Below are 22,732 nucleotides of genomic sequence, written 5' to 3'. Positions count from 1 at the left end.
CTGAGGGGAGCAGTGAGGCAGGAGATCTCTGCCACGCTATGTGGGTCTCTCCTTGGCCGGCCAGGAATCGAACCTGCACTGCAGAGGCCGCTGACAGCTTCACAGAACTGTGCTCAACCCGCTGCACCACCAGGGAGGCCCTAAATTTATTTTTTTTATGCATACAATAGCTGGGTGTAGGCCAGAGATGCAGGGAGTGAGAGAATTCACCAGAGACAGAGTGGGGAACAGCACAGGCAGATCGACTGAAACACACTGCTGAGGGGAGAAGTGGGCGAGACAGGAGAGGTCTGCTGCACCATGTGGGTCATGTCCCTGGCTGAAGACCGAACTCATGCTGCAGTGGCTGTGGATTGCGTCACAGTGCTGTGTCATAACCCCTTGCACCACCAGGAAAGCCCCTATTGAATCTTTTTATATTCTCAAAATTATGCCCTTACCAGATAATTGATTTGCAAGTATTTTCTCTCCTACTGTGAAATGTCTTTTCACTTTTTTTTGTTGGTGGTCTTTGAAACACAGAAGTTTTAAATTTTGACAAAATTCAATTTATTTTTTCCTCTGTCAGGTGTCACTCTTGGTATCACATCTAACACATATATGGTCTGTTTTAACAGCTAGTTCAGGTGTCCTCACATCACAGAAATCTGGATAATACTAAGATTTTGGAACACTTTAATACTATTTGTTCACCTTCAGACATTACTGTTTTTTAATTATATTTTAATTCTTTAATTTTTTAAAGCCCTACAGTGTATTTTTTTGTTTTATACAGTCAGCATTCACTTCCCTTTCTTTGAATATGTACCTTTTTTTGTTGTTCTTTAATCCTTCATCTCTTGCCTTAAAACAGATTTTCTTTTATGTAAAATACTTTCCTTAGTATTTACTTTATGGAGAGTTTGGGAAGAAAATAAGATACTACAGTAAAACTGATATTTTCATTGAGTATAAAATTCTACATGACAATGACAATTATTTTAATACCAAAATAAGACGATCACAGTGTTTTCTGGTTTCCATTTTTCTGTTGAGAAGTCAGTCTTATTTTTGTTCTTTTGAACAAAGTATTTACCTTTGGATTTGATTTCTACAGTCTTACTATGCTATATCTAGGTTTCCATATTGGGAAGTTTTTTGTATCCTGCTTAGATCTTCAAAAATAAAACCAAGCCCCTGTCCTTGCATATTTGTATTGTCTTCAAATACTGCTTATCTCTCTGCTCTAGAATCCTAATTATTAAGTTGGTAAAACCTTTTTACTATATTGCAGTTCTCTTAATTTTCCATCATTTCTACTTTTTATGCTTTCTTCTAGCTATTCTGACCTTTCAGTTTACTGATTTCTCTCTTAAGTGTGTTTATTAAAAATACATCCTTCCATTGATTTCTAATATCAGTTATTTTTTCATTCTGGGATTTCCATTTGATTCTCTTTTTTTTTCCCCTATTAATTTCTAGTTCTCTGCTGAAATACCAGTCTAGTTTTATTCACTTAAACATGCTAAGCCTGTTATTTTAGAACTCATGTCTGATAATTGCATTATTTGAAACTTCTGTAGGTTTGTTTCTGTTGTCTGTTACTTCTCCATGTTGGGTTTTCTATTATGTTGCATCAATTTCTTATATGTCTACTAGTTGCGATTTAGGATTACAAATGTCTTCTGAGGGCCTCCCCCATGGTGCAGCGGGTTGAGCGCAGCGCTGCGAAGCTGTCCGCAGCCTCTGCAGTGCCAGTTCCATTCCCAGTTGGCCAGGGAGATACCCATATGGCACAGCAGACCTCTCCTGTCTTGCCCGCTGCTCCCCTCAGCAGTGCTTTCCGTCCGTCTGCCTGTTTCTGCTCCCCACTCTGTCTCTGGTGAATCCTCTCACTCTCGCACACTTCTGACCTATACCCCAGTTCTTGTATAAATAAATAAAATCTTGGGGGGGAAAAAGTCTGCTGATTTCACCAAAGATTTTCAGTTTGAGCTCTCATTAGTCTACCTGGTTTGGGGTTATTTCAGGGAAGAGAGGGGTCAGAGACATCTTATTCTGCAACCTTAAAATTGGACATGCATTTCAATTTTTTTTATTCACTGGTGGCACTGATTACATTTTCTGTAAAAATTTAAGTACTACAAACAAAACTAAAGTCTCTTTCCCAACTTCTTCCTCCCAAGAGATTTCGCAGAGATATTGTCATTACCATGTTGGTATGTATCCTTCCAGATCTTTCTTTGAATTTAAATATATACATATATGCATGTATATGTGTGTGTGTACATTATAGCTACACTTTCAGAAATGGCTTTATTTTTTTTTAAGTTTTTTTTTTTTTAAAGATTTATTTATTTATTTATTTATACAAGCATTGGGTATAGTCAGAAGTGCGGGAGGGTGAGAGAATTCACCAGAGCGGGGAGCAGAGCAGGCAGAAGGACCGAAGTATACTGCTGAGGGGAGCAGTGGGCGGCAGGAGAGGTCTGCGCGCCATGTGGGACCCTCCTCCGGTGTTCGGGGAGCAGCCAGGAATCGAACCAGCACTGCAGAGGCTGCAGGCAGCTTCGCAACCCAGCGCTCAACCGCTGCACCACCAGGGAGGCACCAGGCTTTATATTTTTTTTAAATAAAATTATTGTGTGTGTGTATACACATTGCTTGCTACTTTTCTTCTCGGTAGACTATTTCAGTACCATCTAGAACTACCTTTTTTGGGGGGAGGGAAGTTGGCGTTTGTTTTGTAGAGCAGATAGATAATTATTTAACTACTCCCTTGGGGACAAAGCTCAGAATGTCTCCAGTTTTTTTTCTTTTTATGTTATCAGCAATGTAGCAGTGAATATCCTTATTTATGTCTCGTAAGGATTGGTAAGGGTTTATAGAACAGATATGAAAAATGGTATTGATAGATCATAAGGATATACATACATTATTAATTTACTAAAAATGCCAAAGTGCTCATCTAAATTCACCAGCAGTGAATGACAGTATGAGTTTTCCCACATCCTTATCAAGGCTTGACATTACCTAACTAAAAAGTTTTCCATTCTTGGCCAGAGGTGGGGGTAGAAGGTATAAAATCATGTTTTAATTTTCGTTTTGCTAATTACCGATGAGATTGAGATTCTTTCTGTATGTTTGCTAAACATTTCTCATTCATCTACTTTTTTTTAATCTACTTTTTTTCATTCTTTCATTATTTCCTCTACTATATAGCTATTTTAGTGGTCTCACAGTTAAAATTATAATTCATACTGTAATTCAAGCTTCAATATTTGAATGATTACTTCAGTTCTTATAGTTACTATAGTGTAGTCACATTTCAATGTTAAGGTAAATGTGAAGAATAGGTTTTGTAGGGCATGGAGTTTTTGGTTTTGTTTCTTTCCTGTCCTATCTCAGAAACTGAATATTAGTATATAAGGAGGTATAGACACAGGAAAGAAATTGAATTATTATTAAAATTTCATTTTTTCTTAGACAAATAAACCTCAGACATCACGACCCAATCTCATCAAACCAGCTGCCCAGTGGCAAGATCTCAAAAGATTGAGCGAAGAAAGGCCTAAAAAGTCTAGAGCAGCATTTGAATCAGATAAGAACCACTATTTTTCAGTGTGTAACAGTTCATTGTTTGATTCTGGGGCACAGGATGATTCTGAAGATGACTACGGTGCATTTCTGGATCTTGGACCTCCTGGAGTTTCTGAATTCATTAAGTCAAGTGGCCAAACAGAAAGAGAACCCAAGCCTGGACCAAGTCATAACCAGCCAGCTAGTGACATTGTCAACCCCAGACCAGAGCAGAAAATCATTATCTTGGAAGAAAGTAGTCTTCTTTTCCCAGATAGTGATCCTTTGGAAACTCAGAACCAGTCATCAGAAGACTCAGAGACAGAGCTTTTGTCAAATCTCGGAGAATCAACTGCTATCATAGATGATCAGACTATAGAAGAAGACTGCTGGCTAGACCATCCTTACTTCCAGTCTCTAAACCAACAGCCCAGGGAGATAACAAACCAGGTTGTTCCTCAGGAGCGGCAGCCTGAAGCAAACCTGGGTCCATTGTTGTATCAGCGTGAACTTCCAGGGCCAGCTTTTCCAAGACCTGCTTTTCCAAGACCAGAACCCCAGCAGGATAGGATTCCAGGGCCCTCTTCTCCTCAGCCTGCCCATCCCCTCGAAGAGCTCGAAGACCAACAACTAGCAATAGATGATGAAGAGCCAGGTCCAGCCTTTCCAATGCCAGGATCTCAGGAGGCCAATTTGGAAAACCTTTGGGGACAAGAAGCTACTGAAATAGATCAAGAACTCATTGCACTATTAGTGAAAGAAACAGTAAGTTTTAATAAGCAAATAGTTATAGGTACTGAGTTTTCTTTCATTTTGAGAGCTTTGTGCATGTAGACATCCTTTTCCTAAGGGATATATATGTCTACATGTATAGACTAAAAGAAAAACTGATGTGAAATTGAATCAGGATTCCTTCATTTATCCTTAACCCCAGCCAGAATCCCTTAGGATTCTAATTGCAGATTCTGGATACCCTGCTGTGCTGTCCCCCCTGTTTTTTTAAAAAACTTGAGTTAACTCCAAACTGATACCCTTAAAGCAGGTTTAAAAGATTACCTAGAGCTGCACTTTCTAGTGTGGTAGCCTCACTAGACTCTTGACAATTAAAGATCTTACAATTAAATAAAATTTAAATTTTGTCCAGTGGCACCAGTCACATTTAATGTATTCAATAACACGGGACTGAACAGCTACCATATTGGAAAGTATATTATAGAACATTTCCGTCATTGTACAGTGTTCTGTTGGAAAGTGAAGCATGGCTTTGTGTCCTGGCTAGGCTGCCATTTGCCTCTGAATAAAAAGCCTTTTTTTCCCCAGGGTTTTCATCTGCCTTGTCTAGATCATATATTTCTTGAGGAACTAGATTATGCTTTTTTATTTATCTGGACTCCTTTGCCTGAACAGAGATATTCAATATTTGTTGAAAGAATGAAGAATTTTCATGCAAAATGGGAGCAAAAGACAAGATTATCTTTAATGAACTTTCTAGATTCCGTATTTTTCATAGACAATAAATTTGGGTTCCTCACATTGAGTAGTAAGCCACCAACCTGCAGACCTACTCTTTAGCCCTTCTCTAGTCTTCAGTTACTTTGTATACTTTTTTGCCACCTGGCTTTTACTGCAATTTGAAACCATTATGGTGAATAAAATTTGAATAATGTTTCCGTTCATTTCCAGGAAGCAAGATTTCCAGATGTAGCAAATGGGTATATAGAGGAAATAATTCATTTGAAGAATTACTATGATTTAAATGTGTAAGTATACCACCATGCCTTTTAAAAATATGGTTCATTGATATTGAGTACTTTCATATTTTGTCCAACCATCACTACTATCTATCTACAGAACTGTTTTCTTCCCAAGCTGAAACTCTGTTCCCATTAAGCCTAACTTCCCATTCCCTAGTCCCTTTCCCCAGTTCTTGGCACTCACCATCCTGTCTTCTGTCTCTCTGAATCTCACTATGGACCTCACATAAGCATCCTTTTAGTGAGTGATTTATTTTTTTAAATGAGTCTATGCAAGAGTTCAATCTCTAATATAGAGATTGTTTTTTGGACTTCGTAGATTCCTTCATGGCAATAGAATTAAGATGCTTAGTTACTCTGGGCATTGTTTCTGCCTGTGTTTTGGTCAGGATGTTAAAAGACATTTTCTCCCCAACAATTGTAACAGAAAGTGTTCTGTAGTCACTGCCTGTCTGGAGAAATCGATGGAAACATTTCTTGAGTTTTTATTGTAAAAATAACAAGAAGGTTGGTTGGTTCTTGTGGATTTTCTTTGTTTGTGATCCAAAGAATACAAAATGAAAAACAGGTTATTCCTCATACTCTTTCCCCTCCTAATTTGGAGAGGTGAGACATTGTAGATTTATAAAGTATGATATTTAAATTAGTTAACCAGGGGCCTCCCTGGTGGCACATCGGGTTGAGTGCAGTGCTGTGAAGCTGTCCGCAGCCTCTGAAGCACGGGTTCGATTTCTGGCCTGCCAGGGAGATTCCCACATGACGAGGCAGACCTCTCCTGTCTTGCACACTGCTGCCCTCAGCAGTGTATTTCGGTCATCTGCCTTTTCTGCTCCCAGCTCTGTCTCTGGTGAATTTTCTCACCCTCCCGCACCTCTGGCCTATACCCCAGTGCTTGTATAAATAAATAAACCTTTAAAAAATAAAATAAAATCATCTAGCTTTATATCCTTTTAATTAGGAAAACCTTTTAAAAAATTAATCAGATTTTCAGCTCATTGATAAAGATTTTAATTAAACAAAAGAAACAGTATTTTTTTTTAAGACTTATTTGTTCATACAAGAACTGGGGTGGTAGGCCAGAGATGTGGGGGAGGTGAGAGGATTCACCAGAGACAGAGTGGAGAGCAGAACAGGCAGATCTATTGAAATACACTGCTGAGGGGAGCAGTGGGCGTGACAGGAGAGGTCTGCTGCCCCATGTGGGTAGCTCCCTGGCTGGCTGGGGATTGAACTTAACGCTGCAGTGGCTGGCGATAGCTTGATGGCATAGTCTTTAACCTCTGCACCACCAGGGTGGCCCAGAAGCAGTATTCTTAACCCTCTGCCTTCAAAGATGATATCCTATATTGCTATACTGTTTCTTGATACAGATAAGTCCCCTACTTTTTTTTTAATGTCATTTTTTCCCCCAGTATTTTTTTTTTTAAGATTGATTTATTTATTCAAGAGCTGGGGTGCAGGCCAGAGATGTGGGGGGTGAGAAGATTCACCAGAGACAGAGTGGGGAACAGAACAGGCAGATTGACCAAAGTACACTGCTGAGGGGAGTAGTGGGCAAGTCAGGAGAGGTCTGCTGCGTCATGTGGGTTGCTCCGTGGCTGGCCAGGGATTGAACTCGTGCTGCAGAGACTACGGATTGCCCCATAGTGCGGTGCTTAACCACTTGTGCCACCAGGGAGGCCCACCCCCAGTATTTTTTAACATAAAAAATGAAAGACTACACATGGAGTGTCCATATATCTTAATACCACAATTATTATCTGGCAGTCTCCCTTAGGGCAGATTGACGATTTTGCTTTATTAACTTCCTCTTGATATTTTTTTAATCACTGTAAACTTAAATGTTTTACATAAATGGTATTTTATAATCTGTTACAGTTAGTTTTTTTTTTTTTTTTTTTTTTTTTAATACTGAATTGTCCTAAATTTGACCACTAGGAGCCTCTTAAGATGCACCTGTGACTTTTGGCATGACCCATTAATATTTGAGCACATTCTTGCATTCCTGGAATGAGGACTGAGTAGTTTTGTTTTCAGGAGGAGATTTATTTTTCCCTTAATCCACTCAGCATCAGTGTTAAGATGTGCTTTTCCTTGCAGTCTATGAGCTTTACCTCTCATTTCATGTACCCTGTAAAAAGTAAGGACTCATGTTTATTAAGGTCAACTAATGCCCTTGGGAAAATCGGGCTTCTCTATTTTGGTTGCTTCTCTGGGTCTCACTTTCACTTAGGTTTGGACGCCTGGAAATTCCTTTCTAACTAAATTTATTCATGTACTTAAGTTTGGCACTTTTCATTTTTTAATAGGAAACTGCTTGGCTACTTAATCTTCCATACTTCCATTTTGTTATTTTAGATGCCATTCACTTTTCTCAAGCCTTTCCATCCATATTCTGGATTGTATATAACTTATTAAACTTTTTTTTAATTGTGGAATATAATACACGTACAGCACATGCACAAATTCAAGAGACACAACTCAGTAAGTTCTCACAAATCAACCATCTATATGCCCACCATCCAGAATTGCTTTCATAATTCCTCAACAATATTGAGTATTGTTTTTTAATGCTTTTATCTAGACATAAAGTAGTCTCATTTTAGGCTGTATTTCTTTGATAATGTTGTATAGCATTTTTCATGCATTTGTTTAGAATTGCTTTCATAATTCCTCAACAATATTGAGTATTGTTTTTTATTGCTTTTATCTAGACATAGTCTCATTTTAGGCTGTATTTCTTTGATAATGTTGTATAGCATTTTTCATGCATTTGTTTACTAATTGTATTTCCTCCTATGTGAATTGCTTATACCTTTTCTCATTGAATTTTCCTTTTCTTTTGTTAATGTTTTTCTGATTATGAAATGTTGTACTGTTCCTGTTCATTGTAGAAATGTAAGTGATAGAAGAGGTATAAATTTTTGCACATTTACTTACAGAACAGTAATTTGAATAGGAAACACCAGTTTAAGTGTTTTTGAATAATTTGTAGTAAATAACCTTTAAGAAATTTAGTATATTTTAATGTTTCATTCATTCTACAAGTGAAACTTGTTTTTCAAAAAATAATCTTCAAGATTGTGAAATATCAGTAAAATATGACCAACTTAACAGATTTTTAACAATTATATTCTTCTACCCTCTGAGACTCATAGATGTCCTATTTCATAGGAACTTGATGGAGGAAGTTTTTTGTTGGTTTTTTTTTTTTTTTTTTTTTTTTAAGATTTATCAATTGATACAAGCACTGGGTACAGTCAGAAGTGCGGGAGGGTGAGAGAATTCACCAGAGCCAGAGCAGGGAGCAGAACAGGCATAAGGACCAAAGTACACTGCTGAGGGAAGCAGCGGGCAGCAGGAGAGGTCTGCGCGCCATGTGGGACCCTCGCCCGGCGGCTGGGGATGGAACCTGCGCTGCAGAGGCTGTGGGCAGCCTCGCAACCCAGCACTCAACTGCTGCGCCACCTGGGAGGCCCCTGTTTCGTAGGCACTTAACTAACTCTTGTGCCTTATGTATCACTTAGATATTCATTCACATATAAGTTATTGGCCTCCTTGGTGGCACAGGGGTTAAAGAAATAGAAGTTTTAATACTCTTTTTCAACACCCCTGCCGATCATCTTCCATGTACCCCACCTGAAGACTGCTGACTTCACTCACAGGTGGCCTTTCTGTTAAGGAATTTTTTTCTCTTTGACCTTATTCCCTTTCCTACATGCTGGTATCTGGCAGTTTGTTGACTGGTGGTAGCCAGTTACCAGAACATTACAGACTGACAAGTTTGAAATAAAGGAGCACCTCTGGTTTGTAGTGCCTTCAGGTATGCATGTGGAAGAAGTTGTGTGGATCACTGGATTTTTTGTTTGTTTGTTTGTTTTTTTAAGATTTCATTTATTTTTGCACAGAAGAACTGGGGTGCAGGCCAGAGGTGCAGGGGATGAGAGGATTCACCAGAGACAGAGTGGGGAGCAGAACAGGCAGATCTACTGAAATACACTGCTGAGGGGAGCAGTAGGTGAAACAAGAGAGGTCTGTGCCATGTGGGCTAGCTCCCTTGCCAATGATTGAACTCAGGCCATAGTGGGGTTGGCCTCCTTGGTGGCAGCGCTGAGATTTAACCCCTAGGCCATCAGGGAGGCCCAGGATCACTGGATTCTTAATAGCTAATTCTCAAGATTTGTATAACCTATAGTGCTCTGAGTATGTACTGGGACAAAGAATCACCATGGATGATAATGATTGTAAAATTCTTGATCAGTGCTCTCTCTCCCCTTGTTACAAGTAAAATATGAAAAGAGGGTTTTTCCCCCGCACAAGGCTTCGGTCATTGTGTTTCAGTTCATTGGGCAGGGAATGGTGATAAGAAAAAGTAAAGCTTAGAAGTAAACATAATGGGTACCTACAAGAGGTAGTAAAGAAAAAGGTGTTGAGGCTTGTTGACTGGTAACAGCAGAATGAGAAGGTTTTATAGTCAGGCCAGATCTGATGGGTCCAAGGGGGTTGCAGAGGAAACAGCCTCTCCATTTTTGGTTCCCCAAACACTGACCTCTAGGTGAGAAAAGGAGCTGGAATGAGCATTTTTTTCTCTGTCCTCTTCCTGTTGAAGCTCCGCCCCCCCCCTCCCCGTTAGAAGCTTCAGTATTGACACTGGACAGGAGAGACCTGGGAAGAACAGAATCGAGTAAGACTTAAGGATAGGTATCTAGGGCCTCCCCGGTGGTACAGCTGGTTAAGCACAGCACTGTGAAGCTGTCTGCAGCCTCTGCAGCACGGGTTCGATTCCCAGCCGGCCAGGGAGATACCCAAATGGCACGGCAGACCTCTCCTACCTTGCCTCCTGCTCCCCTCAGCGGTGTTTTCGGTCTGTCTGCCTGTTTTGCTCCCTGCTCTGTCTCTGGTGAATTCTCTCAACCTCCCACACCTCTGGCCTATACCCCCATTTCTTGTATAAATAAATAAATCTTTCTTTAAAAAAAAAAAAAGGATAGGCACCTAATAGGTGGTGGAGTCATCCCTAAGAATCTGCAGGAGCAGGTGTAGGAAGGAGAAAGGAGGGGGAATCCACAGTTGCCCTATGAATGCAGGAGCTTTCTTGTTATGGAGTGCCTGCTGCTACACCCTGCCCTGCCCGTCCTTGTCACTGGAATCATCCCCAGATGATTTGTTTGTTGTCTAACTTAGATAGGGTAAAGAGTTGCTAGTCAACATTTATTAAATCCTTGTGGTGATACATCATTGTATTATTACCTGTGCAGTATTTCATACTAGTGATAGAGAAAACTGTAGGTTTGGCATAAAGAGAATCTGTTCTTAAGAAAATACAGCCTATTCTTCAGCCTTGCAGTTAGTTAAGTAAACTGAACATCACTCAGATTGCTCTTAGTATGCATTTGTATTATCATGGAGTAACAAAAACTGTTAATGAATTAACAGAAGGTCTTTTTTATTTTATTAACAGTTCTCTTAGCAAACTTTTTTACTGTGAATGTGAATACACACTTTGTTCCCCCCCCATTTGTTCAAATAATAGATACTTTTAATCTAAATTCTCTAGTTTCATATAGTTCAACCAATAAAAATTTCAGTGACTTCATTACATTAACACTCAAGTAATAGTAAAGCTCAGATGAGTTCACATTTATCAATACGTTTATTGCTTTTAAAACTAGCAAGCATAACTAGAAATTCAATGCAATTATCTTTTATTTGTCTATTTGTTTAGTTTTTCTGATCTACAAATATTTTAATTCCTTGATTGGCTTAATTATAATGTCTGGCTAAGGACTGTTTTTCAAACATTGTATTAGAATCAATGGGAAAGAATGGGATTTGAAGCAGTATGAAAGTAACATCATTTATTTTTGCAGACTCTGTAATTTTCTTCTGGAAAATCCAGATTATCCAAAGAGAGAAGATAGAGTCATTATCAACCCCAGTAGCAGCCTGCTTGCCAGCCAAGATGAGACAAAGGCAAGTGTCACACTCTGGTTTTGCAGTCTCTACCTAAGCATGCCCTGTTTTATTGATGATCTTAATGGGAAGAAAATGCTTTGTTGGGAGACATTTTTAAAGACTAGCTGGGGAAATAAGATTGCAGAATATATTTGTAATTCGGTGGGATTTCCCCATCTAAGCCACTTTACATTCTGTATTTAGCGTCTTTCAGTTGTAACTCTGTCTTCCATTTGCAACAAAGAATTAAACAAATCTTCCAGTTCTTTAATCCTCCAAAGCAGATTTCTAAAATAAAACACAAATTCACCAGAATTTTTTCTGTCATTTTAGTTCATTTTTTAAAGTATTTTATTATGAAAATTTCAGACATACAATAAAGTTGAAAAATTTTACATTGATAACGTATGTATCCACCAACAATACTGTTAAAATTAATGTTTTATTAGGTCGACTTTGTCACATATCCATCCATCTGCGCATCAGCACAGATCTTACATTTTGTTTCATTTTAATGCATTTTAAAGTAAATCACAAAAACATCAATGCATTTCCCCTTAAATACGTAAGCATGCAGATTACCTACTTCTCAATATCTCTTTAGTTTTTCTTTTGGTGTAAGATTTATATTATTGCAGACACCTGTTTAACCAAATATAAACAGTTTGAAATTTTAATTCTCAATTGTTGGTCTTTATTTATGTTCCAGAGTAGCATTTATTGTATGCTAAAAGATAGTATAGTTCAGCGGTGCTTCATTAGGGCCTATTACTTGATCCTTTTACTCCCCACAAAATCTTTTCACTAGTTCTTTTACATTTTCTGTAGCAGGAAGGAAATATGTTTATTCTAAGCATTAATGCTTAGAATTTCCCTTATGGGAAATGCACCATTTGGTCTCTAATATTGTGCCTTTCTCGTTTCAGTTGCCTAAAATAGACTTTTTTGACTATTCTAAATTGGCTCCTCTTGACCAGCGCTGCTTCATCCAAGCTGCTGACCTTCTGATGGCCGACTTCAAAATGCTCAGCAGTCAGGACATCAAGTGGGCCCTGCATGAGCTCAAGGGACACTATGCAATCACCCGAAAGGTGCTCTACTTGGTCCTCCTGGTGGGGGTCACACCTCTTGACCACTTCTTCCCGTGATAACAGAAGGAAGAGTTCAGCTTGCGAAAATTGGGATGGTTTATGATGGCAAAGAGCTAAGGAGTTTGTCAGGGTGAAGATAAATAGACAAAGGTATTTGCTGATCAGGAAGAACTAAATGAAAAGAAATAATAGATTAGAAACAGGGAAATTCTGGTTTGCTCATAAAGACATGGAGGGTAATAAATTTTAGTAAGGAATGCAGGATGACTAGAGTATGAACGATGTGCTCCCATGCTGCTGCTCCCTGATTTGCTGTCTGGCGTAGGGTGTTCACACAGTCCTTCCCCAGGTGGCTTGTTCATCAGTCATTTTATGTGCAGTCTATAAATCATCTTTTGACCTAATCAACTGGTTATTTTAAACATAAATAAAGAGATACCTGTTCACCAGAGACTCTCCTATGGTGGGTAATCTTCTCTGTCTGGTTAACTAAGACTTTCCAGATGTGATGCAACTTAAATTTAATAAAGGCAGCAACAACTATCCAAGGATGAAAAGTTTAGTATATTAGCCTGACTGACTTCAAGGGAGTGCTTTCTCGAGCCCCTTTATTTGGTCAGGTCAGATTAACATGAAATAATATAAATAGGTAGACAGTCTGACTTCTGACCAGCTTCCCACTGCCTTTATCCAAGGCTGTAAATATTAATGTAGTGAGTGTAGCTTGGTACATGAGTAGGTCTGTAAAGAGCTCAGAAACCCAGCATTGCCCAGTGAGTAGTGGTTTGCTTCAAAGTAGTTAGCTACTAGAAGCTCCCAACATTTTTCCCCCCAAGACTCTGAATAAGATCCACATTAGGTTTTCTGTTCCAAGATACAGAAGGATGGTCATTATTGGGTAACTTGCACATGCCTTGTTAATGCAGTTCGTTTGTTGCACAGGACCCACTTCATGGTTTCAGACAAGTCAGAAGAGGTTGTTGGCTTGCTCCTCTTGGTCTTTCTTACTGCCATGAAGTCCCTTTCTCCTGCTCCTTTATTCCAAAGGACAAACAAATGTGGAGTTATTTTACTAGTTAAAATACCCATTGGGTCTTACCTGAAGGAATGTGAACCACCAAGTGAATGTGGCCTCGTGCTTACTCTAGATCTCTTCCACCTTTAGATTATCATGCAGATCAGGCAGCTGTCAACAAATCCCTAATTGTAGGTTAATTATGGGTAAAATTATTCTGAAAGGAACATAGAATTGGTGCTTTCTATTTCTGAATTGCATTCTTCATGCGAAATAGGGATGTTTGTACTGTCATTGAAAATTGAATGAGCTTTTGCCCAGAATTAATGACCATAAGAAAGAAAGGGCTCTTATGTTGTTAGGCACTGCCAGGCATCATTCTTGTACTAGTGGTGCTTTGCTTATTTTCTGAACTCCCAGGGAGTAAAAAGGGCAGCTCCCACTGCAGGTGGGATTGGTCCACACTAGTAACATCCCTGTCACCATCAGAAACTATACCAGCAGGTGCTTTTCCCGCCCAACGTCTGATCAACCCACAGCCTATTCATTATTTGAATGGGGGGGGGGGTGTTCTAGGGTTTTGTGACTCAGTGCTTGTCCATACTATCCTTACCCCTTTTTTAGACCTTTATATTTTTTATGATATCTGCTTGTTTGGATAGTTTGACATTTTAGAATTTTGAAATGGAGTAGGTTGGATGTTTGAATAAAAGTGGAAGTGAGTAAGGAGAAATACTGTTCAGCAGAAGCTAAAACCTGATGTTCAGTTGGGAGTTAGAACTTCTCCCTGCTTTGTGCAGAGTTCTGCCCTGTGGGAAGCATGCTCATGTGCATAGGAATGTGGACAGTACACCCACAGGTGTTTTCTAAGTGTAGTAATAGCATGTCTTCTCTATGCCACTCCCCAAACATGATGATACTATAGAGGAAGTATGGTCACGGTGTAGAATTACATTTCCCTGTTTGTTTGTTTGTTTGTTTAAACTTCTATTCATAAACATCAAACACATATAAAAGTTGAGATTGTTTTATAACCAGTCGACTTCTGTAATTACCAAATCCTGTTCAGTCTTGTTTCATCTCTACTCCTGTCTGCCTCCTTCCCTAGACTGTTTTAAAGCAAATTGTAAGCATCATTTCATTTCTTTCATCCATATATATATTTCAGTGTTTACTTTTAAAAGATAGACTCTTTAAAAAAATCTTTATCCTTGTCACACCAAAGGTATTCAGATTTCTCTGGGTATGTCAGAAACATTTTTTTTTTGATAGAGGCTTTTTTTTTTTGTTTGTTTGTTTGTTTGTTTGTTTTGTTTATACAAGCACTGGGTACAGTCAGAAGCGCGGGAGGGTGAGAGAATTCACCAGAGCCAGAGCGGGGAGCAGAGCAGGCAGAAGGACCGAAGTACACTGCTGAGGGGAGCAGCGGGCGGCAGGAGAGGTCTGCGCGTCCTGTGGGACCCTCCTCCGGTGGCCGGGGAGCAGCTGGGGATCGAACCGGCGTCGCAGAGGCTGCGGGCAGCTTTGCAAGCCAGCGTTCAACCGCTGAGCCACCAGGGAGGCCCTGTCAGAAACCTTTTTAACAGCTTACTTTGTCATACCAGGTTTCATGAAAAAATCTGTTTATTGCAGTTGTTTGATGTAATACTTAAGTCTCTTTTAATCTGTTAATTCTCACTTCCGCTTAATATTTTCTTGCAGCTTATTTGTTGAGAAAATGTGTGACTCATCCCATAGGTTTTAACATTCTAAATTTTGTTGTCTGTACCCTGTGTTGTCACTAACCAGTTTCTCTGTTCTTGTAAGTTGATGTTAGATGTAGAATCTTGGGTTAGATGCCAGGTTAGAGGGAATTAGAGAGCTCACGCAGGTGAGATGATGAAACAACATGCAAACAGTTCCTTTGGTAAGTTAGACTATAAAGGGAAGGAAGAAGAGAGGCTGGTAGCTGAAAGAGGAAGACATGTTTTTTTTGTTTTAGATTGCAAAAACTTAAATACTTTTAAATACTCATTGTTGGAAAGGTCTGAAAAAAAGGGATATTAAAATATGGAAGCAAAGGTATTATCATTGGTATAAGAACTTGGAGCTAGGGAGCGCAGGGGTGTTGGTGAAAGCTAACAGGAATATGGGGGAAGGAAGTTTGTGGAAAGTGGAGGAGGGAATGTAGACTGGAGAAATGCTATGGCGGGATATCTATTACAAAATAGTACTCCCTAACCATTTATTATGTGATTTAACCTGTACTAATTAAAAGACAGCTTGAATGTTTTTCTTTTTTTTTTTTTTAAGATTTATTTATTTATGCATACAAGAGCTGGGGTACAAGCCAGAGATGCGGGGGGTGAGCGTATTCACCAGAGACAGTGGGAAACAGAACAGGCAGATTGACCGAAGTACACTGCTGAGGGGAACAGCGGGCAAGTCAGGAGAGGTCTGGCTGTGCCACGTGGGTTGCGGATTGCTTCATAGTGTGGTGCTTAACCCTTTGTGCCACCAGGGAGGCCCAGTGTTTTTATTTTCTTATGTCGCCCTTTAATTTGTCAGTAAGCATTTTGGTTCTGCCATTGTATGAAAGTCAGAGAAAATAAAAATAGTGGGTTGCTACCTTATATATTTTGCCACTACCAATTTTGGGTAAGTCATGCACGCAAGATAGTTGAAACTATGAATCCAAGTGAAATCTGGGGATTTCTATGTTTCATATATTCTTGTGTCTCATTTATGGTGGTAACCTTTTCCTTTCTTAATTTTTAGGCCTTTTCTGATGCCATTAAGAAATGGCAGGAACTATCACCAGAAACCAGTGGAAAAAGAAAAAAGAGAAAAGAAATGAATCAGTATTCTTACATAGATTTCAAATTTGAACAAGGTAATGACAAACTGTGGGTGTTACTGACAGTGTGTGAAGCTGCTCTGTAGAACCTTCTCCTTCCCACACAGCTGTTAGGGGTGACATGGTACTGGCTACTTAGAGAATGCCTGACCAAACCAGTCTGAGGAATGGCTCTTGCTACTTTAACAACACATCAGTATTTTTAGAAAGTTGCTTCAGTCTTTTCTGCTTAAGATACACCACAGCAGGAAGATTTTGTGCAGTATAAGAGAATTCATTTGTGGAAAAGTATTGGGGACACTTGAGCTTAGGAAAAACCTTTGGGTTTGACAAGAATTTGCCTTCCATTAGTAAAATCTGCCTAAACCACTACTTGTCTACAAAGGGGTCCCTTACCTGAAAGAGTAACTTCTGCACAGAAAAAAATAATGGCCCTTAAATAGGCACGTGTTTATTTTAAAGTCTGCTAGATCTACCTTCCCCCGCAATGTAAACTTGTTGAGTAGAACAAATCTCACCTTCATTGCTTGTGTCCAAGAAAAGAGCCCTTTACAACTTTTCCTATATGTCATAAATAGTAATGTTGCCCTTTCCTTCTCTCCTGCTTTTCTTTCTGTTATATCCCATCTTCCTTGCATAGCTTGATTTCAGGAGCACCTAAAATGGCAGACCCATGAGATAACTGTAGAGTTGGAAATTATCTGGATGTGAACTCTTTAGGATCTAAAAGGAAATCCTATAGGGTTTGACTCTAGGTCCTCATACTACTCTGTGAAACAGTGCTCTCCTGGCATGACTTTCTCGCTAGTGTGGCACAGTGAGAGAGTGGGTAGTCGTTTTTCATTCACCTGTAAGTGTATCTACAGTTTAAATTAGGCATCCCTGATTCATTCAGTATTTGTCTCTGACTTTCAGTAGTAAGGAAAACACTATTTCATAAGTCAGGCCATGCCTTCTTTCAGCCATATTTTATACAAAGTTCTTTCTTTACATCTTCCCACAATGCCCCTTGCTAAAATTTCTTGCCTTTGAAAAGTCTTGGAAATGCTCTGTTGCCTCGTCTTCCTGATTATGCTTCTTCTTGGGCCCTTTTCTAGCTTATCAGTATCTCATTGAAAGTTTGGGTGTACAGGACTTGACAAAGTACTACAAATGAGGTCTGGTGTGTAGAGACCACAGCTAGAATTTACATTCTGTACTTCAATTCATGCAGCCCAAGAACACAATAACCTTTTAAAATCACAGTGTGCCTTACTGTTGGTTCACGTGGAGCCTCAGTCTTTTTACCCAGCTTGCTTTTAAGTCACAAACCTCTTTTCTCCTTGTTAACTTGATCCTTTTAGTTTCAGTCCATTCTCGCAGGCATATTCCTTTAATTTTAGATTCTAACTCTTAAATTGTATTCATTAGATCATCTTTAAGGAAATTAGAAGTTAGAAATAGAAAACAAACTTGAGTTATATTAGTAGTTTAATATTTATGACTTAGTAGATACACTGAACCTATTCAGTTAGGCTTAAAATCCTACATCCATTCCAGGAATCACATTTTTTGCCTTTGTAGCTTGTGTTCCATCTAAGCACTTGGCTTAATGAGAGTGTTCTCCCTTCACTGTCCTTTCTGTGATCTTGCAAGTCTGCTACATAGTCTTCTTGTGGAGAATCTGACTAGAATCTGAATATAAACAGAACACAAGTAAAAATACTGCATATCACATATTGCATTATCACCTCTAGCAAGACTGACCAAGACAGAAGCAATAAGTTACAAATTACTGATATCAGAAGTGATATCCCTTTATAGAGGATATTACTGTCGCCTCCACAAACATCCAAATAGGAATACTTTGTGCACAACTTGAGACAACTTACATGAAATGAACCAATCCCCAAAAAAACACAAGCTACCAAATTTAACCATATGAAATAATTTGAATAACCCTATAAAATATTAAGGAAATTGAATTCATGAAAGAAGTTTTCAATGCTGTTTGATTTCTCTGAAAAATTCTTCCCAGCACATTTAGAAGAATTGACACCAATCTATACAGTCTCATCCAGAAAACTTTGAAGAGTAGGTAACACTTCCCAATTCATTTAATGAAACCTGTATTACCTTGATAACATAGACTACAAAAAAGAAAACTATAGACAAGTATACATCATAAATATAGATGCAAGGAATCCTCTACAAAGTACCTTAAGCAATATATAAAAAAAAAAGATACGGGCCTCCCCGGTGGCGCAGCGGTTGAGCGCTGGGTTGCGAAACTGCGCGCGGCCTCTGCGGCGCCGGTTCAATCCCCGGCTGCTCCCCGGCCACCGGAGGAGGGTCCCACATGGGGCGCGGACCTCTCCTGCCGCCCCCTGCTCCCCTCAGCAGTGTACTTCAGTCCTTCTGCCTGCTCTGCTCCCCGCTCTGGCTCTGGTGAATTCTCTCACCCTCCCGCGCTTCTGACTGTACCCAGTGCATGTATAAACAAAACAAGCAAACAAACCAGCAAACAAATAAATAAAGCATGCCTCTATTAAAAAAAAAAAGAAAAAGAAAAAAGATACACATTACGACCAAGTAGGGTCTATTCTAAGCGTGCAAGACTGGTTCAGCATTTGAAAACTCATCAGTCTAATTCACCATATTAACATACTAAAGAAGAAAATTTACATAATTATATAAATTAATGCAAAAAAATTAACAATATTTAGCATTATTCATGATTAAAACCAAAAAATTCATAACTTAGAGGAACTTCCTCAACATCACACTTAATGATAAATCCTCTACCCTTCATGTAGGAAACAGCGAAGGATATCTTCTATTCACCACTGTTTAACATAGTACTGGAGTTTTAGCCAACACAATAAGGGAAATAAGGGGTACAGATTAGAAAGGAAGAAATAAAACTTCCTATAAGCAAATGACATGATCATCTATCTAGAAAACTTCAGGGGAGCTAAAAAGAAACTAGAACTAATAAACAGCTGAGTTCAGTAAGGTTGCAGAATATAAGCTCAACCCAAAATAAACCAGTTGTATGCCTTTTTTTTTTTTTAAAGATTTATTTTCATTTATTCATACAGGAATTGGGCTGTAAGCCAGAGGTGCAGGGCGGGGTGAAAGGACTCGCCAGAGACAGAGTGGGGAGCAGAACAGGCTAATCTATTGAAATGTACTGCTGAGGGGAGCAGCAGATGATACAGAAGAGGTCTGCTGCAGCATGTGGGTTAGCTCCCTGGCTGGGGATCGAACTCATGTGCAGTGGCTAGAGATAGCTTGATAGCACTGACTTTAACCCTTGTGCCACCTGGGAGGCCCCAGTTGTATGTCTTTATACTAGTAGTGTGCATGCAGAAATCATAGCATTTATGATGACACAAACAAAAAAATAGGTATAGTCTAACAAAATGTGGACATAATTTATATGGTGAAAATAGTAGAAAGTAGATATAAATAAATGGAGAGCTGTACTGTGTTAATGGATTGAAAGACTAACATAGTAAGATGTAAATTCTCTCCAAATTGATACACATGTTTATTGTAATGCCTATCAAAATGCTACCAAGGTTTTTTTTTGTAGATTCTGGCAATCTTACTCTATAATGTGTATGGCAAGGCAAGATATTAGAATACCTAAAATTATTTTTAAAAGGGAGAAATTAGTTTATCTGATTTCAAGACTTAACACATAGCTACAGTGATTAAGGCTGGGTAGTAATGGCAGAAAGATCAACACATAGATTGATAGAACACAATAGAGAACCAAAATTGGCTTTCTGAATAAACGTAAGTTTTTTTAAACTAGTGAAAATCTAAAGAGTAGTTCAGTGAGTAAATTGAAATTCCAGATGGAATAGAGACAGTTTTCTGGAAACTAAGTTACCAAATCAAAGAAAGAAGTAGAAAATCTGAATAGATAATTTTATGTGATATATCTCATTTTGTTATCTTTTATTTTTTTTTTTAAATTTTATTGTTATATTCCCCATACAATTGCACCCCCCCCATTCTGACCCCAATCCCTCCCCTCCCGCCCCCGCCCCCCTAAAAGTGTCTCTGGTTCATAGTTTTTTGTTCATTTTGATTTTCACTTTCTTATAGTTATTCATTTTCCTGGTCCCTTATTTAAGTTTTCTAGATTCCTGCTATGAGTGAGACCATCCAGTATTTTTCTTTTTCTTTTTGGCTTATTTCGCTGAGCATGATCCCTTCCAGCGCCATCCATGTTGCTGCAAATTGCATGTGTTTATCTTTTTTGAATGCTGAGTAATATTCCATGGTATATATGGACCACATCTTCTTGATCCAGTCATCTATTTTTGGGCATTTGGGTTGTTTCCAAAGCTTAGCTATTGTAAACAGTGCTGCTATAAACATAGGGGTGCAGGTGTTCTTTGGAATTGATGTTTCTGTGTCCTTTGGGTAAATACCTAGGAGTGGAATTGCTGGATCATATGGAAGCTCTATGTTTAGTAGGTCCAGAAATCTCCACACAGCTTTCCACAGTGGTTGGACCAGTTTGCACTCCCACCAACAGTGTAGAAGAGTTCCTTTTTCTCCACACCCTCGCCAGCATTTGTTGTTGCTAGTTTTTTTAATATGTGCCATTCTCACTGGTGTAAGATGGTATCTCATGGTAGTTTTGATTTGCATTTCCCTGATGGCAAGTGATGTTGAACATTTTTTCATATGCCTGTTGGCCATTTGCATTTCCTCATCTTTTATTTTAATGTTATTTGTTGTGAAACTAGGCACTAGTATTTCAGCTTTTCCGTATATTTTAAAATTTTCAAAATAATTTAAAAAACATTAAACATCAACAAAAAACTATGAACCAGAGACACTTTTAGGGGGGCGGGGGCGGGAGGGGAGGGATTGGGGTCAGAATGGGGGGCTGCAATTGTATGGGGAATATAACAATAAAATTTATAAAAAAAATAAAAAATAAAAAATAAAAAACATTAAACACATGCATCTAGCAGAATCATTAAAAGTAAAAACTGACTATACTATGTGTTGATGAAAATGTGGAGTGACTCAACACATATATTACTGGTATAGAGAAAGTGTGAGTTGGTACAACCAACTTGATTGATCTGGCAGTTCTACTTCATGAGTGCTTAACTACATTGCAGACATGCTTACTGGCCATTTTCATAATTACCCTAAACTGTAAACCCAGCTGGTCCTCAGTAGTAGAATGGTTTAGAACTGATGGAAGAAATAATGCTCATTTTGGAGCATAACAAGGGATAAAAGACTTAAAGTCAAAAGAACATGTTAGGTTGGGAAATGGTAATAAGTAGCTCAGTTTTCCCAAATGTAGGATTGTCATGAAATTTGCTGAGAGAAAATAGATGTGGGTAAAGGCCACAGAACACTGGAGTGGTTGGCCTGGATTCTTAACAGTTGTCTGCTTTGTCATATATCTTTAAGGTGACATAAAAATAGAAAAAAGGATGTTTTTTCTGGAAAATAAACGGCGACATTGTAGATCCTATGACCGGCGTGCCCTCCTACCAGCTGTGCAGCAGGAACAGGAGTTCTATGAGCAGAAAGTCAAAGAGATGGCAGAGGTAAGAATGTTTATCTAGGATTCTGGTTTGCTGTTAGTGCTTAATATAAAACTGTCCTTTAAGATCTTCCTTTTATTTACAGTGATTAATTTGAATAAACTATAAAGCTTTTAAAAGGAAAACAAAACTGTGTTTTGTGATGATACCAGCTAAAGTTCACAGTTTTATAAATCAGATTTACTTGGCAAACGTACCTGTCTCCTTCGACCTCTAACAGTGGAGAAAAACCAGAAAAATTCTGTTAGCTCTTAGGTTCTGCAAAATATTTTATCAAACATGCACATCAATCAGGAAATACATACAGATTATTTAATATGTATTTTCTAGACCAGCAGCTCTGAGTATTGCCCAAGGATCCCTGGTTTCTTCCAGGCTCTTTTAGAGGGTCGGCATGGTCAGATCTCTCACAGTGATTGGACATTATTTGCCTTTTTCACTGTATAGAATTCGTGGTGATGAAACAAAAGCTATTGGTTGTTAGCATGAATCAAGTGAGTGACACACAAAATGGTACTAGTATCATTTTCCTCGCCACAAAAAAAAAAAGCCAGTGTCACCTAAAAATGTTCTTGATGAAATCGTAAAAAATTATCAAATTTTGACTCTCAAAAACATCTTCAATACTTTAGACTGAAAGGGAAATATGCACAAAGTACTTCTGTTGCATAATGACTGCAGGGGTTGTCTCTAGGAGAAGCACCTGTGCCATTGAGATGCCAGCTGTTGAATTAGACACTTCCCCCCACAGAACATACTTGCTTGAAAAAATAACTTACAGGAAAACTAGGATTATTCAAAATTAGTTATTTGACCCACATTTTCTCAAAAATGAATGAAATGATTATTCATGGCCAGTGATAAAATTCTAGATCTCAAACAGAAATGAGAATTTTAGAGAAGTTGTTGTCATCTTGATCCATCTATCAGAGTTATCCATCTGCAATCATCTG

General features: G+C 38.7%; 1 protein-coding gene across 2 annotated transcripts in view; it reads left to right on the top strand.

The window, feature by feature from the left end:
• RNF216 (ring finger protein 216) overlaps positions 1-22,732 on the top strand; it is a gene marked incomplete at both ends in the record, with an annotated part of 128,260 nt that overhangs the window by 9,087 nt on the left and 96,441 nt on the right. Inside the window, 6 exons of one of the 2 annotated variants that reach the window (XM_084250890.1) lie at positions 3,637-4,323; positions 5,242-5,318; positions 11,183-11,285; positions 12,194-12,358; positions 16,131-16,245; positions 21,643-21,782. In XM_084250890.1, the coding sequence (XP_084107016.1) occupies positions 3,637-4,323; positions 5,242-5,318; positions 11,183-11,285; positions 12,194-12,358; positions 16,131-16,245; positions 21,643-21,782 (1,287 nt within the window). Of the gene's footprint in view, positions 1-3,465; positions 4,324-5,241; positions 5,319-11,182; positions 11,286-12,193; positions 12,359-16,130; positions 16,246-21,642; positions 21,783-22,732 lie in introns of both variants that reach the window. The other variant, XM_084250889.1, reaches the window with a different exon arrangement.

The sequence above is a fragment of the Talpa europaea genome, assembly GCF_964194135.1.
Source record: "Talpa europaea genome assembly, chromosome: 12".
NCBI classification, from domain to species: domain Eukaryota; kingdom Metazoa; phylum Chordata; class Mammalia; order Eulipotyphla; family Talpidae; genus Talpa; species Talpa europaea.
The sequence above is the reverse complement of the archived record's forward strand: the minus strand, read 5'-3'. Positions and strand labels throughout refer to the sequence as shown.